This window comes from Patagioenas fasciata, chromosome 7, assembly GCF_037038585.1.
Source record: "Patagioenas fasciata isolate bPatFas1 chromosome 7, bPatFas1.hap1, whole genome shotgun sequence".
Classification (NCBI taxonomy): domain Eukaryota; kingdom Metazoa; phylum Chordata; class Aves; order Columbiformes; family Columbidae; genus Patagioenas; species Patagioenas fasciata.
The window spans coordinates 26643379-26661638 of NC_092526.1; the positions used below are offsets into that span (position 1 = coordinate 26643379).

Genomic DNA, 18260 nt, shown 5'->3' on the forward strand with positions numbered 1-18260 from the left:
CTCTCTGGATAACCTATTCCAACGACTGCTTATCCTCAGAGAGAAAAACAGTCAGATCCTTCCCTGCAATTTGTGACTGATGCCTTTCGTTATCCTGCCATGCACCTCGACAGAGACCTCGGCTCTGTCTCCTTGGTAAACTCCTGGGTATTAGAAGGCGGTTGTTTAGATCTCCCCAAGCCTTTCCTTTGCAAGGTCAAACAAGGCACATTTCTTTCTGTGGGTCCAAAACTGGATGCAGTTAACAGCTGCAGTCTAGCAAGTGTTAAATTAGAGGGATTAATTACTCATCTTGCTCTGTTGGCTAAGCTTCTGTTTTATAAATATGACATATACAGCTGGCTCAGTCTGTTGAAATATATACTAAGGAGTAGCATGGACTTTGTGACTTCTGATGAGCGTGTCCTTGGTTATGAAGTTTGGCAAGACACCAAATTTATAATTCATTATTTATTATTGCAAGTTTGTATGGGCAAGGATTCCAAATGAAACAATGAGATTGGAGCATTCCTGTATAAACTATTTTCTATGAGGTATCAAATCTGGTTAATAGTTTGTGCTAATGTGAGCTAAACTGGAAAAAAAGGTCAATGATGTCAAGAGATTTGAAAATCTAGGCCATTTTGCTGGAATGAATAAGGAAGTGCTTGCCCTCTCCAACTATTATAGACACTACTGGAATTATAAAAAGTTTTTCAGGTCATTGTGGAAAATATTCTCTCTCTGTTCTGAAGCCTTTCATTAAGTGACTGAACAGGAGAAATGAGTAGTTTTATGTTGGGTAAATGCAGGACATCAGTGGAGTGTGTGTTTGGAGCAATAAAAGCTGTTAATAACATGAACTGTGTCTTGTGATAAATATCACAGGAGCTTTTTTCATTCTTTTGTGAGAGCAAGGGAGAAAACTTCTTCTCACGGGACTGAAGGAGAGATTTTTCTTTCGGTTATGGACCACTGATGTTGAGAAAATCCTCTAATTAAGTTGACTGGAATAGATACCCAGCAAAACATTTCTGAGATTCTGCATAGTTTTGGTGCAGCGTTGGGCAAAAGAATTTGTCATGGCTGTTTGCCTCTTAATTACTTGTTAGATTTTTTTTTTGCCTCTTTTTGCCTCTTTTTGCCTCTTTTTGCCTCTTTTTGCCTCTTTTTGCCTCTTTTTGCCTCTTTTTGCCTCTTTTTGCCTCTTTTTGCCTCTTTTTGCCTTTTTTAGCACAGTATAGAAAACCTGTCCTACAATTCTGTCTCCTGGATTCTTGTGTTTCATGGAACAACTCGTCTCAGAAATACTTAAGTGGATTTGTTTTTCCCCAGTCCAGTTGGCACAATATCAGAGGCGCTGAATGAATCCATGTATTTTGGGGAAAAAAACAGTGTTTACTGTCCCAATTTTAGTCTTGGTGTCAATAGAAGTATTTCTGTCACCCCAGAAAGGTTTCCATGGTGCTAAGTTGTTTTGCAGTTATTCCCTACAGGAATATGGCCACTTGCTGTGAGGGGAGAACTTGTGCATCCACATTGGTGGTGTTTGTGTTGGAGACACAGTTGGTGGACCCCATGTTCTTCTCTACCAGCTGTCCCTTAGCTGGCTCCTGGAGCACTTCATCCTGTGCTCAGCTGTAGGGAGGCAATAATGTTTCCGTGGCAGTGGCTGAATCATTAATAGGTTCAGTATTGCCACTTAGCTTAGTGGCATCCACGTATGCAGAAGGGTTATATAAATGTGGGGGCAGTCTTGATTCAACTGTTTTGCTTTATCCTGTGATCTGATTTGACAGATCCTTCTCTTTTTTAAACTCTTTTAATGGCATCTATGGAATTTTACTTAATTAAAATCAGGAAGAATCTGCAATAATTTTTCTAAAAAATAATGTAATATTTATTTTGATTTTTTTTTTTAAAATCATGTATTTTATGAAACTCAATTTTAGTAAAAATTTATATAAGGAAGAGATAGTAGCTTGTTGGATGCTCTTGTTTTGCTGCAATATGGATTTCCTAACTAGTGCATTAAAAAATTCCCATCCCGCATGTACAGGACTGCAGTTAGGAAATGCTGGCCTGCAAACTTTCAATTGTATTTTCTCCTATAGGTCTTTACACACCGGCCTTCTTCCAAGGGGTTAGAAGATCTTTTGCTGTACTTGAAGTTAAAGATTGCCGGAACATTGCAAATATCTTTCTTCAAGGTGTAGGATGAGATTTTGCAGCTTTTGGGGAAGAAAAGTATCTTCAGGAAGGAGTAGTGACCAGCATGTTATTGAATAATGTCACTGAATGCACCAGTAGTTTTTCCTCTGCGATTAGCGAATAACATGCACTGACATCTGAATTACTAGTCTGTAGGTTATACTATGCCACTTTGAGTTTTTACAGGCATATCTGTCTTAAGGTTGAAACCTTCAGGGCATTAAATGTCGCGTTTGAAGAAGGTACTGCTTTGTTTTCCTCTGACTTTTTTTTCACTCTGCCAAATAACGGCATGTTTGAACTTGCATGGATTTTTTTCAGCTAATTCCATTCACTATCCGCCACTAAGAATTATGTGAGACAAATCCTATACCTAGCCCATGAGTTTAAAAAAGAAGATTATTCATGCCACAAGGTTACTGGAATATTCTTCCTTTGCCCATGTATGTTGACTGTTAAAGGATAGGTTTGGCAAATCATTAGAAATTTTCCATAAGAAATGGTCTCTTTTTTGTCAAGGAGATGATGCTGAATTTTGTTTGTTGATTTGTTTCCATAATGAAGGTTTGATTGTAAACTTAATGAGAGGGAAATGCATGTTGGTTGCTTATCACCTAATAGGCACTTGCCCATTTTTCTTGAGGATATATAATATAATGTGAATATTTAAGATAGCATATTTAAAATAGTATTATGCAGATTTTGATGATGTCTTTCTGTACTTTTTTCCCCAGTATTCTATGAAAAACTGAATTTTTATTATTTATTTGTTTCATTGCCTTAACTCTGATGCAAGGTAGAAAGATACAGGCAGTCATTTAAAAAAAATGAAAGAGCAGCATTACATGTTTAGTATTAGCCAGTAAGTAAACTGAGATGGAAAAAATGATTTATAATGGCCTCTGAAATGCCTGGGCAAAGGGTTTCTATTTTGTAGGCTTCAGGATCTCTGTTATTAGTATTTACTTGGTCATTTAAGTCTCTCTCACTTGCAAGTTTATCTTTATTTGATGTATAAGTTTTATTTAAGCTTTTTGGTTTTGTAATATTGATCATTTATTTCAGATAAGAGTACAGAAGATGATATTTAAAATAAATGAATCCTAAATGAGTGAAGTACCATTTAGTCCTGTTTGCTGCTTATCTCCCTTGCCCCAGAAAGGTGAATTTCTCAGCTTCCATCTTCCATAGTAACCAGAGTTCTGAGAACCAGGCTGGCTGAGGCAACAAAATAGCAGCAAATAAAAATGCAAAGTTGCTATGGTAATTGTAATTGTCATAGCTTCAATAACAGGTGTCAATTTTGAATTTTATTGAAATTCTTATTATTTATGCCGATATACCATACAGCAAGACATATGAAATATAATTCTGTAATGAAAATTCTGGTTTATTATATCCTGTGAGTTCTTGGTTTTTTGTCTTCGATGTTGAAATATTTTAATATATAAGTTGAATGAAGAAGGTATCTAGTGGTAGAAAAAGTATCTTGCAACTACTTACCAAATGAGTACCTTACAACAGCAGTATGTGATATGCACTTAAAATATTCCAGTGGAATTTTTTTTAATGACACAGGTATACCATCCAGTGTTAAAAAATACAGGGAAAAAATCCATGTAGATTTTATAGCTGCTTTCATGCCTAAATTTCATGGCTCTTGCTTAGGTAGTCAATAAAAATGTTTAAAGGGGAAGGCTTGTTTTCTTCATATTTTATCTGTCTTACTGGCTGTGCCTGAAAGCGTTTGGGGGTCTGTTCCCCTGGATATGTGAGTTGTTAGCAGCTTTATGGATTAGCCTGGTGCCATTCTTGCATAGTTCTTACAAGTGTGATCATTCCAGGAAGGTGTTTATTGATTATGCAGTAGTAATCATGAAGGACACAGCCTGTAATGGTCTGACTTATTTTATTGATTTTGAAGGACCTTAATTTCATCAATATTTGGTTCACATCAACATTTGTGGAATTAACATCATGCTTACTAGTTTCTTTATGCGTCTGGTCTGAGATCTTTGTTGGAAGTGTAACCACTTACCATGGTATTACTCAGCTGTTGGCTGTAGAAGAGGCTTGTTTTGTTTGTTGTTTTTATTTAAATCAGTCCACTCTTGTATACAGCAAAAATGTTAATTTACCTACACAGTAGTACAGATTTTGAATGCTAAGTCTATCCAGACCATAAAATAACCCAAATCCAATAAAATAATTAGAAGCACTAAAAGTTTGCATGTGAAGTGTGGTAATTTTTTAAACACATGAACTCAAGGTAGTGCTGCCATCTGTATCTGTACAAGTGGGTCACAGAGGTAGATAGCTGGAATGCTATGTAAAGTTCCCTTTGTGGTGTTTGTTTTTCCTTTCCTTGTTGTTTTCCTTTCCTCCTGTGTTTTTGCTTACGATTTGTGTTTATATATGCACACGCATACATACGAAGTGTAAATCTGTGAAATAAGTTCATGTAAAAGGAAAATTATTCTGTTTAAATGAAACAAGGTTGTTGTAAGTAAATAAGTTCAATAAACATTTGTTTTTAATAAAAACATTCGTAAAAATTCAGTGTTAATTTTATGTAAAGAAATGGTGCTGGGTCTATAAATATTTTTGCTAGAAAAAAAAAACCCCTAGAATCTATACCTGAGAAAAACAGTCTATTTCTAAAGTACTGTGGGTTTTTTTTTGTTTGTTTTTGTTTGTTTGTTTGTTTTTAATTCGATTTGCTACCAAAATCCCTTTCAGACGGGAAAGAGGCCCTGTTCTTATCTGTAAATTAGAGAACGCTCTCTCCAATATTTCAGTAGTTGGTCAGCTTCTCCGTACTGTTTGATATGGTTCTATTATAACATGAAACTGGATTTTGGGTCTGTTTTGAACTAAATGAATAGTTAGTCTTTGACCTACTAATTTTCTTAGACCCTTGAAGTTTTCTCTGGACTATGTGCTAATTTGCCACAGGCAACCCCCTGTAGTTTGTCATTCCCCTAGATTTGAAGTCACCATTTAAAGATGGGTTTGACTCAATGCATTTAATTTTACGTAATGCATTTACCAATCTCTTTTTGTTTATGAAGCTTGCAAAAAACCTGATCTTTAGAAAAGTATTGATCTTTTGTTGTGATCTGTGATGTCATGGGCTAAAATATTATGGGGAGTTGTTGTCACAGGGAGGTCTCTGGGATGGGGTGAGTGCTGGGAGGAAGGAGACTGTGCAGAGCTCGGCCAGGACAGGAGGGCAGCGTGAAAGCCTGGAGAAATAGCAACTGGGGAGGATAGTTTTCAGAAATCAAAAGCGATGGGAGCAAGGATGAGATGTTTTTGTTTGAGGCTACAGTAGACTGGTTTATGTCTTTCCTATGTTGCTCTTTCGCTCAGCTCTTAAAAGCGAATGCATCCAGTTGTTTCAAGAGATGCAGCCTGCTGCTGATTTGGAACTGAGGAGCCAGGATAGAGCGTGAAATGTTTTCTGAAGTACTATTTTTGGTTTTTCCCAGTAAGGTGGGAAGAAGAGTCACCTGAAGGCTGTGGTGTGTGCTGGAATAGTGCAGGCATTGACATGAATGAGCTCCTAGTAAATAATTTCTTTTCTTTTCTTTTTTTTTTCTCTAACCAATATACAGATGCTTAAGGACTCTGACACTGTGGTCTGCATGTGCCTCTCACAGCATATACTATTGATGTAAGGAAGTGTTTCTCTGTATCTGAAATAATGCTTTATTTGAAGCAAATGTAAGATAAAATGTTTGGAATGCTCTCAGATTTAGAATAGATTTTTTTTTTTTTCCAGCAAAAGCTCTCCAGAGCAGCCTGATGGGTGACGAATCCCCCACTTAGGTAACAGTGTATTCAATTTTTTTCTAGTTTCTAATCTGTTACAGTTTCTCTTCAAATGAAGCAAGTGCTTACTGGAGACACCTACATTTGACTAGACGGGATTGAACTGTCTCCTGCAGAATGACTGTAACAGCCTTTTGCTGTGTAAAAGGCATTGCTTGTCCCCCCAGGATCTAGCCTTAGCTCCTTCGTAATTGAGATTTTGTTGATGGCTTCTGTGGAAATTGGCTGACCAGAAATAGGGCAATGGGAATACCGTGGTGTCCTACTTTCCCAGACCCTGTTTTGCTGCTTTGTCTGTGGAAGTGTGTAATGTATTCTGCACCACTGCAGGTTTGTTTTTTTTCTAAAGCTGTTCTTTTAAACGTACATCTTAATGTTCTATTTTGCATTAAAATATTTTAAGGGAGTGCGAAGCTACAGAACTGTGCTGTATAGATTATGCAGTGGTATTGCCTCCACAGGACTGGCTGTTCATATACAAATGGAGCAAACGTTAATTAGCTCTGGGCTCCAATTTATTTAATACTTATTTTTTACAGTTTCACATTATCTGAAAGAAGTTCTCTGTCAGGCTCCATAGTCAAACACTAGTGAACATCACCCCTGACGTGTGGCAGTACAGTGCCAATCTCTTTTTTTCCCAAGTGCATTTCAAGGAGGAGTCTGCACTTGCTTTAAAATTAGGCTTATCTCATGCTGTGATTTTGCTTAAAGATCAACCTAAACAAGGGCGAGTTTTAGCTGTGCTGTAACCCGGGTCTGTCCTTATGCACTCAGGTTCTCTGCCAGACACTTCCTAGTTACAGGGCTGTTTGCTAATTAGATGAAAGTTTTAACTCCCAGAGTGTTTGTGGAGAGGGGTGGTAGAACTTTTAACCCTTTGCTAAATGCAAGAATGAAACTGTCAGCCGGTTTTCAACTTTCAAGTGTTTTTTTCTTTGTAGCCAGGTAGGATGATTATATTTGTTATCCTGTGTGTATATCGTTCTTACAAAAATCTAACATATTCTTTTCCAGAGAAAATGATTTTTACTGCTTGTTAGGTATTTGTTTGCTGAATTTCCTCAGGCCTTTTGCAAACCGTGTGAGCTGCTTAGCTTCTCAGTTCAATTAAAATGTGTTGAGAATAAAATGTGTAGATTGTACTTGTAACTAATTAACAAAGACAAAGTTTAAATTGCAGAGGGCAAAACATTTGCAGTGTTTCGTATTTTAGTAGTATTCCTATGTCATTTTAGGGAGGAAAAATAATTTTTTGCATTTATCTTATGCTATTAGTTTGAATCAGAGAAGCAGCATATAAATAGCATCTAAGCTTCTTTATAAAGAATCACATAATTAGTTTTTAAATGAGATACTCTGTTAGTAGTTTGGAACATATAGAACTGTTTGCATAGCCTTAGAAATGTCATCATACGTGTACATGCCCATCTGTATATAATGTCTATAAATGACTGTGTGGAGTAAGGCAGCATTAAGGACCACTGATAGCTACCAAACGAAGACTACATTAGGATGTAGCGGTTATTAATGAGATTTGCAGGTTATCTGATAGCTACGAGAAGCAAATTGAAAACTTATCCTCGTGTCTGACAATAACTGTCAAAATATAGCCATAAAATAGTTACTAGGGTTTAGGAGTCACCTATTATGTCATTTTAATGCACTATGCAAGGCAGAAAAATGTGTCCAGTGTCAGTGCATTATAACCCTAATAAAGAACAAAAGGTAACCGCGGGCTGACGTGCGCTGTGCTGAGGAGGGCTGGCTTCAGCGTTAAACCATCCCTGTGGCAGGGAGCTGCTGCCACAGCTCACCTTCACATACATGGATTGCTAATGAGCTTTAAAGGTATAACAGGCTTTTACTTTTTATAGATATGCTTTTATAGTTTGGCACTGGCATTTCTGTAGTTTTAAGGAAATTTTAAGAAGTAATGGTTGGGTTTCATGGGCAGGAGGATTGTTTTATATGACCTTTTTTTACTAAAGCCAGATATGTGACTGTGTAGATTATATATATTTCATTGATTTTTTTTTTTTTTTTTCCCCCTCCTCTTCCCTAGTGGTGATACACAGTGCAGTATCGCAGTGGATAGTAAAACCTGATATTCTTAGAACATGTAATTTCTTCTTTACAGATCAGTGCCCCTTTCATATCCTTAATTATATTAAGCCAAACTGTATGGTGTTCTATGAATATAAAAGATGGAGAAAATGATTGTTCAGTCAGCTAAGACCAAGCGAATTGCACAGCACACATTTGCTCTGTCTGGTTAGCCGAGAGCAGCTAACACAGTGTAGGCAGTTTCCATGAAACATGTGTAAGCGTGTGCCTTTTCTGGCATGAGTTTGAACATTCTCTAGGCAACCACAAGAAAAGTCTCCTCCTAAGGAAGGAACTAATGAATAATTTAATTGTAGTTACTGTTCCCTCCACTCCATAAGACAATTGCTTAATTGAGTAGCTGTCTGTGTGCTTGAGAAGAGTAGCTGCCTCCTTCGAGGTGTAGAATCTCTTTTGCCACAGGACTTTCATGAAGAATAGAAGAAGGGACTTAGGACTGAGTTGCAGAATGTGTAGGAATATTTCCCAGGCAGTGCCCTGCGTGTGTGTGTTTGCTGCTGTATATCACAGTTAATAATATGTGTAGTTTGGAACATACTGGTGCCTGTAAGGTCTCTGGCCTTGACCATGTTAATTAAATCTCAGATAAATATGGAAACCAGATGACATGATTATCTGCATGTAAAGAATTAAGAGCAAATTACACAGGGGTATTATAAATAGAGATTTTTTTTGCACTGTTATGTTTTGTACCTGGCTTGCAATTCTGAGCAGTCCTTTGGCTTAATTCTGTGGTATGATTTCTGAGTTAGGACTGTGATGTGAAGCTAAATTGCAGACATTAGATGTTGTTGCTGGAAGAAATGAAATGTTATTTTACTGTTGTGACATTTCTGAAGTAGCTAAATGTGGTAGCAGGCCTTGTTTCCCTTTGTCTCAGTAACTGCTGCATTTGTCTGAACATTTATCAGCAAATGTTTAAATGTCGTAGAAGCTGGCATTTCCAGCGGACCCGCCACGAGACAAATCTCCCTTCCTCTGAGGCAGCACAAATCAAATTAGCTAAGACTGAGTTCGTTCTTCTAATTGCAGGAGTTCTGTCAAATCTATTTAATATTGCGATACAGCTGACCCACTTGTGCTTAGCAAGTATAAGTGATGAGAAGAAAACCACAAATTTCATCTATTATTTAATTTATCAGCTTTGGTTTTGTTAAACAGTTTACCAACAGTTCATTTTTTGCATCTGAAATGTTTTTCTGTACATTTTATTGTGATTAAAAAAAACCCTACCAGAGTCTCAATCATATTTGAGACTTAAAAGTGTCCTTAAGGAGTTGTGCTTTAAGATGTTTGTAACAACAAAAATTAAGAAGCAGGATTTTCTTTACAAATTAGATTTCATGAGCATCAATAGGACATTGTTAATAACTCAGGACTGCTATAGGATGCTCTGGTACGTTCCACTTTACACAAAACAGTAGTGGAATGTGGCTGTGGGGGAGGAAAATTGTTGCTACTGTTGAGTTCTGGCTTTTTTAACTGGGATTTTGTACATGTTGTCATTTCACTAGCATTTAGATTCTGAGGCATAATATTGTCTTCTGCCCTGTTACTGTCAAGAAATTGAAAGATTGCACAGAAGCTTCAAGTGACTTGTTGGCAAAGCATATTCTTGTTGATAGTAGAAAATTTTAATCATTTGCTTGTGTATATGATTTGCAGGGAGGGAAGAACTCCCAGCCGCTTGGCATGCTTTCCTTTGTCAGGAAGACTCTTGTCTGGTAAGGGCAGAAGCAAAGAGAGCTGGGGATCAAGTCTCCTTTAATCTTTGTCTTAATAAGAGCTGGTGTGGAGTGAGTGTTTTCCACGTAAGTAACCGCTGCTCACATACAGCCGTGATACGCAGGTAATTACTCTTTCGGAGCTGGTGTTGCACAAGGCTGTGTCTGTTTTCACATGGGAGACCTTTGTGTCAGTAACCCCCCCGGGACTGCAGTCTGCATCTACAGCTGCGCTTCTGCATCTTCTCATCACCGCCTCAGACAGAGTATCAGTTCTGAAAAATGCTATGGCAATTTCTGAACCCGTAGGAGAAAGAACTAATGAAAGTTGAGCGTGGCTAAAGCAGACCATGATATTTCTCAGTTCATTATGAGGGCGAAAATAGTATAGCTTTCTACATTTATGCAGGTTGTTTTTTGTTTTTTTTTTTTTTAGCCAAAGGCCTCTAAAACAGTGGGTTTTAATATGGCTGAGACTAAGGGAGATGAGAGGAAGAAATATTTTTGAAAAAAATAGCCTTTGAATTTACTACCAGGAGGACTGTAGCGATTCTGCCACCCCTGTGTTTTCATTAGGCTTTTTGTTAGCAGGAAGTGGAAAATTACACATTAAAAGTGTGAAATGATTGAAAGAAACTGTCTTTCTGAGTACATTCTAGGTTTTAATTTTTTTTTACAACTTCTTTCAGCTGTTAATAATAGACTCTTTTTCTCCTGACTTGACTCCAGCTGTTAAAATACTAGTTTATACAAAGCATTTCTGGTACTGGTTCCTACTGGCATGGGCTTGAATTTTGTACTGCTGAATTTCTTACTTTTTAATACCATTTCATGAGATACTCCTGGCAGCCAAGCGATTACAGAGTCAGAATATTGTACACAGTCTGTTTCCCTGTTTAGTAGCTTTTTAAATTGTCATTGGCCAAGGGCAAATGGCCTGTATTCCAAGTTTTGGAAACCACTGGAATCACACTAGTACATGTGTAGCTGGATCAGTCCTTGGAAAAGATCTGTTTAGCAGCCGTAATTTGCTTACATGACTTTTTTTTTTTTTTAATCATTACATGATTTAAAAATTCTCTAGGAACAGCAATTTAAAAGCATTTTTATTCTTGAAATATCATGCATAAGGAAAAAAAAAGATGACATTGTTCTAAGGTTATTGTGCATTTTCAGTTTAATTCCATCAAAATATGTTCAGGTACCACTGGGATATTTTTTTCTTTGAAAGTACATAATAATTTGGAAAAGTAGATGTAGACTTTTCTATAACACGATAGAGAATCAAACTGGCACAGCTGCTAAGCTCTGCTGTGTGTGCAATAAGTAGTAATAAATTAATGTAGCGCTTGTTGTGTGTGGGTTATTTTTTGCTTTAATATATGGTATGCTCCATGCATACAATAGATCTAAATAAATACTTATTTCAGAGAGGTCTAATTTGGATATGTACTTTTATTTTTTTTTTTTTTTGATGGATTGCACTTGGCTTTTCCAGACCATTTCATTTAAATCAAGGTCAATGGTAGTAATCTCTTGGTGCAATGTCAATCTCAATTCTAGACGAGATAACATAAAGAAATTGAACTACGATTTTATGTAGAGAAATTTCAAACAAACTTAGCCTGACATTTGACCTAAATAGAAATGCGTATTCATAACTGAAGTATCTGAAAATATTTGGGTATAAAGTAATGCAATGGTGTTGAATAGTAGTACGTCTGTAATCAAAATACTGGAAAACCGATGTTATTTGAAATATTTTTAACAGTGGTATATAGGTATTTTAATTTATGATAATAACTTAGTTTCACACGGGAAATAACATGGTTTTCTGCCCATTTCCATGTACCTCCTGTCTATGAAAAGGCTCCCTAATACTTTATTTACAGTCAAGATGAGAGAGAAATTAAATGTAATTCGGAGCATCTTGAGACTGTTGTTCAAGCAGGTCTGCTATTTTCAACATACCACTCATCACTGTAATATGATCTCTTCAAGACACTCAGATCCTCTAATTAGCAGTAGACAGATATTATATAGAAGTCGCAATACAGAAAGGTGAAAACTAGACCAGAAATATAAGTCTGGTGGGAGATGGTTAAAACAGTCCAAGTGTCTGGATGCATTTGGTTACTTTATAATAATTTTACACATAAGGGTGTTATCCCACAGTCTGTAGACATGAGGTACTCTGTTTTTAGAAACTCAAGGTCCATCCTTAACTGTGTGACCCAATCCAGGGGTTACACTGGATAACAAGACCAGCTGTGATATTGGTGCGATACCGCAGAGCACTTGCAAGGCACATTGGGTCTTGTGTTGTCACAGATGCATTGTTCAAGCTTAAACAACAGGGGAAGAATTGCTTTGTAATTTTGTTTTGGTTGCTTTTTTTGTTTGGGATTTGTTTGTTTGTTTTACCTGGTTAGGTGTTATATTTGCTGAGTTTTCTAAACGCTTTTTGGCATCTTTGTGCACCATCTCACGGGTGTTTTCTTCCTTTTTATCCATGGTATATAATTGTATGATTATCCCTCCCTTTGGCCAGAGCTTATCCTCCGTTGAGACAGAGATCCACCATATAGTGGATGAAAAGCTAAGGCCTAAACTCTAGGACTTCCTTACAAATTTAAGTTATGGTCCTTAGTTATGATGTATTATGACCTCCTGTTTTTTTCTTTCTGTTAATAGGATCTGTTTTTACGCTAAAAGTTCAAGTGAATGACATCATCAGTCATCAGTACCTGCGACAAGCAGTTGTAGAAGTGTTTGTTAACTACACGAAGACAAATTCTACTCTTACTGGAAACAATGGAGCAGTATTAATAAAAGTTCCCTACAAATTAGGGTTAAGTTTAACTATCGTATCGTACAAGGATGGCTACATGTTAACACCTTTGCCTTGGAAGACTGCGAGAATGCCAAGTACGTAAGCATCTTACAGTCCTATTATTAAACTGTATTTGTCGCTGATTAAATTTCTCTCTTCCTCAGCAGTCTGGATAGTTACTGTCAACTGACAATGCCCGAACGAAGTCCGGCAAGGGAGGCAGTGCCTGTCAGTGCAGATGTAAGGGTGAATAATCTGTCAGACTTGTCAAAATAACTATTGTTGTAGAACAGAAAAAAGCCCTTTTTAACTCTAAGTAGATTAGATTGCGATACCCGTGAGTGTATTCTGAGAAATTGCTTACCTAAGCTTAGCAAAGAGCTGGTAATGTGTTTTGACAAAAATCATGTTGTCTTCACTGATTCCTGGAGCGCCAATGCTCTGAGTCCTGTGTAACAGGTATTAGAGCTTCTTTTCAGCAGTGTTTCCTCGTGAGTTTTCCTGTTTAATTCTTGCATGATCTTAGAAAAGTGATATATATTTTTTTTTAAAGAGATGAACTTTTAAGCATTTTAGCCACTTGTTTATCCACAGAAGGCATAAGACAGTAGCGAACATACAACAGAGGTCTTCCTGCCTGTCGACTAAAATCCCTGCTCTGTACAACAGGAGTTATTTATTTATCCAGTCTTCATAAATGCTCTTTTTTTTCAAATGCGCTGTTCACTGTTCCTTCATATTCTGAGATCTTACAGGATTTTTTTGGGGTTGCACAGTGTAACAGATATTATCACTTTCCACAGTATACTCCTCTGTGACACTTTCGTTATTCCCACAAAGGCAAGCAAATCTGCGTCTGTTTGAAGATATTGTCTTAATTACTGGAAAACTGTCTGGTAAGTTCAGTGTATGCAGTCTACAATCTAAACGCTTTGTGATAACCATCTGTGCACATACCAAAAAAAAATTAAGCATGTTAATATTCTCATATAATACCTATCTACTCAAAGCCAGATTTTCAGTTAATTGTGTAGCTGTACGTGTGGCTGTGACAAGTGCTAGACTAGAAATACACAAACCATGGAGAAAATGGGTGAAAATAAGTTGTTATGTTGAATGGATTTCTGAGCAGTAATAAAACCACTGTTTGTGTGTTTCACCATTGCTAAGACAGAGTATTATTTTTTACAGATGCCAAATCTCAACCAAGTGTTCAGTTTCCAAAATTTTTAATGAAGCTTCCAACAAATCACCATATTACAAATGTTACAGCCTATCTGACAGCACCAGAGCAATTTTTAAAAGAGGACAGCTTTCTCTATACAACAGGAATTCTTCTAAATAAATCAGGTATGTAACCATGTTGTTTAAGAGTTTTTTTAGAAGAAGAAATCTTCAAATTATAATGCATACGAGTGCACAGTGATTCACAAAAATATACGCTTCAATTAAAAGGGCCTTAACCTGCTTTCATGGCATGAAATCTCAAAGCTTTGTTCCATAGGAGTAAGCTACAAACACAACAGGTAAATAACTGATATTACTCTTCATTCGCTTCTGTGTGGTATGAGAACATAACATATATCTTATACACTGAAATACTCCTTCAGAGTGTGCTTTTTATATGTGTATGTATTTATGTGTTCAGGGTTTCATGAGACTGTGGAACTGGTTTAGTAAACACCTTAAAAATAGGGTTATGGCTAGAGCGTAAACTAGGTGAACCTAAAGATATCAGTGAAACTGCAGCGGTTGCCTTTGGCTGTGGGGTTTCTGCATTGTCACTAGAACGTCTGGCTCTGGGAGCTTTGTGCTGAGCATGAAGACTGAATAGAAGCTCTAATTTGGCTCACAGACAGTTAATCTGCAGAAGCCTGTTTGACACCAAGTAGTCACTGTGTATAGAGAGCACAATTGCAATAATATTTTTGTGCATCTGTTTCACTGGAGAAGCAGTAAGTTGTTTCATGAGTCATTATAACTTCTTATATGCACTTGGATCTTTTCGTATTTGTCATTCTATCAGATACTTCTTTAATTTGCATAAATACAGTAATCTCTGGTAGATTGTGCAGTTCCATCTTTCTTTTGTTCTTTTCTTTCTGTTCCCAGTGGACCTGAAGCCATGAGGCTCTTAAATTCATTGCAGCACATAAGGAGGCCTCTGTGTGGCTTGTTTGAATTTGTCATGCTTTCTTCTTTAATTGAATTAAAATCATATACATTTATATCTTGACTTACATATTGTGAACCTTTCTTACCTATATTTCACCTCCTTAAATGTAAAGCATAAGAGAATAAGCAGTGGTTTCTCCCCTTTGAGTTTTCCTTTCAATCTGTCTGACATGTGTGTTAAATTATTCATATATTCCTGAAGGAATAGGCTTCCTTTTAGGGCAGGTGGAAACTAATTGATATCTGATGCATCAGGAGCTTTCTCACAACCAGCTTCTAACAGCTTGCATAGATTTAATGTTATTCTGGAACTTACTAATTCTGTTTCAGCTTCTTCCACCATCCTGTCATATTGTGCATTCTGAAATATTTCCAAATTAGTGTAAGAAAAACAAAGGAAACAAACTTTCAGGCTGCATTGTAAAGCTCTGTATATGCAATGTTTCCTCTGAGTGCTTTGACAAGCCTCAAGATTAACTCTTCTGTTAATTGTAACTGCTAAATTAGAAATCCTTACAGGAAAGTTTAAGAGGACTGTTTAACTATAGAGAAAGGCAGCAGTCATATGTTTGCATGTCTTCCATTTGATTCAGTGCTGTGTATATTGCAATTATATAAAAAATCTTATTTATATTTCACATAGGTTATCTATTTTGTAATCTCTTCTTCGCGCACCCTCAGGCCAAGTTTTGCCTAATCATTGGTTCTACAGTCAGCATTGAACCTATATATGTCAAAAGTCTGTTTCTCTTTTACAGATTTGGTGTAGAAATGACTGGGTTTATTTTAATAATAAAATTTTGAAAGGCCAGAAGAGCAGAAATGTTGATTTTTATTTGACCAATTTGGGGATAGCTGACTGTAGCTGGATGTGCATAAGGGCTTGCCTTTGTTTATAAAGAGGATAGAGTCTTAATTTTAAATATTTTTTAAAATACATTATGAATGGAAAATTACCGATGAGCTATTTCTCACATTCAGGTTTCAAAAGCATGGAATTAGCTCCTCTTGCTGCAATATGCGTAAACATTCTTTTGGCTGGGAAAGAACTGAAAGTCAATGGTCCCATTCAGATCACACTTCCTCTTCCCACAAGTACTGTAAAATCAGGAGATGCTATACCTGCATGGACATTTGATATGAAAACTGGTAAGTGGGCTAAGTTATTTGTTATTCTGCATTATAACACATGCATATAGTTTTGGGCACATGACACTTTATCATGGAACAGTGATGGCACTAAGATATGTGACGTGGTGGTAAACAGTCACCAATTTTATTAGGGATTCTGTATTGTTTTTTGATTGACTAGCCTGAATTGTTCAAAGGATTTTCCCTGCTTTCATTACTTCAAAAAGCTTTGGTAAAATTCATTAGTCTTCCTATTGAACAAATGTTTAATGTAATGGATTTTTATTTTCTTGGGAGGCTGAGGATTCAGGGAACACACATTTTGAGTGATGTTAAATTTTAAGCCTGGTATTTTTGTGAATGCCTTCTTAAAAGAAAACAAATCAGATGTAAAGATTTGATGCTCTGTTTCGTAGCATATAGCTCTAAAGATCCTTTGATAGTAAAACTGGAATAGATATTACTTAACAAAAACAATTGAGAAAGTGAAATAAGGGGCAAATAAGAGTTACCAAATGGAACAACACAGTTCTTACAGTATGCATGGGAAGAAGAGGCTGGGGATTAGACATTCTAAACCTTTTGTCATCCCTTCATGTCTAATTTTAGTCAACAGTGAGTAAAGAGCTACATACACTTATCCCATTTGAATGTCCTGTATAAGGTGTGTGTGCATTAGTGTCCTGATTGCCTTACATTGTACATTATACTTGCCATCATGCTTCATCTTGAAATATGCAAGTGAAGAGGTAAGTGTCTTACTCCTTATTAAGGCAAAAAGCTGTTATTCAGCTGTTGAAAGTACCGGAGAAAACATAAACTCTAACAAAGTTTTGTTTACATGTTCAAGAAATAAACTCATCATTGTAATGAAGAACAACCAAAGAACGTTAATTTGAATTAAGAACATGCTAATAAAAATTGGCTAGGTTGTCTCTTGGGGAGAGAATAAAATCATTTTGACATAAAAGATTAAGTCCATTTATACACCTAGGCTTCAGAGGACTAACTGGTGATAAGAGATATTCTTCATCAAGAAAGCGGGGTTAGTCTGACACAATCAAATAGCGCGCGTTTTAAATCCTTACTGCCACAGCCACTTTTGCCAGCTCCTCTGCTCATCAAAATAATACAATTAAATTAAACAGGATTCCCTGAAAATATAGCAAACAGTTTCAGAACAAAATTAGGCCTTGATACTTATTTTTAAAATGTTCTATAAGCTTCAATGACTGTTTGCTGCTACCCTTATCTACAGTCATGCTGAATAAAGCTATAGCTAAATGGAAAGTTAAAACTGAACTGTTTAAACTCACTAAATAGAAAGCTAGGTCAACAACATTATTAAAAATAAAAGTTGACAGAGCTAGAGCAGCTTGGCACAGGGTCAGGTTAGAGTATAAACCAGGGTAAGGTGTGTGTGGGTGTTGAGGGACCTACTCAGCGTGCCTACTTAGGTGTGTTGGCCTTGGGGATAGAGCAAGAGCAGGAATGTGGCATGCTGACCCAATAAAAACAATTAAAACAGCAGTGGTTTTCCTCTTGGACTCTGAAGGTTCTGTGAAGGTAAATTGTTTGTGATGGGTGCTCACTGAGTTGTGGTGTTCACATGGAGCGTTCACTGCTGCTTGCTGAGGAGGGGACAAGGAGGGCTCTGGACAAGGAGGGACATTTCGGGCATAACTCAAACTTCCACTTTCTCTTCCACTTCCTTATCTCTTCTCTACAGTGAAAATTTGCAGCAGTATTCACTGTTCTGAATATTTATCCTTAAATATGTTTCTTTTACCTTTGATCTGACATGTGCAAACTACTTTTGAAGGTAACTGGGTAATATCAAGGCATTCCTTTGTCAAGGTTCAGGTGACTGAGGACAGCTGACCACCTCAGCTCTCCAGCAAGCATTTGAGAGCATCCATGAGGAGCAGTAGCCCCCACTCAGATGAAGAGCTGTCACTGCACTGAGTGATGAGGCTCTGACATCCGGGATGTTGCATGTGGAATGTCCCCAGCAAGATGTTGACACGCACTTATAGACTCTGAAGTCCTTGGGTAATATGTCATAATGGTAATCAGGGCTTCCATGTCAGTATTGTTAGGGGTAAAGGAACAGGTCTGTGTTTGATGTTCTGTAGACTGATCCGCATGCGCCAGATAGAAAAAACAGAAACTGCTTTTGCATGTCTGCTCGTGCAGCATTCCCTGGGGTTACTCAAAGTGTCATAGTACTGAGATTGTTCCAGGAA

At 37.0% G+C, this 18260-nt stretch overlaps 1 protein-coding gene across 1 annotated transcript in view; it reads left to right on the forward strand.

The window, feature by feature from the left end:
* FAM171B (family with sequence similarity 171 member B) overlaps window positions 1-18260 on the forward strand; it is a 37515-nt gene that overhangs the window by 9393 nt on the left and 9862 nt on the right. The window contains 4 exon segments of the mRNA XM_065840396.2: window positions 12570-12803; window positions 13512-13604; window positions 13900-14058; window positions 15865-16032. Coding sequence (XP_065696468.1) covers window positions 12570-12803; window positions 13512-13604; window positions 13900-14058; window positions 15865-16032 — 654 coding nt within the window.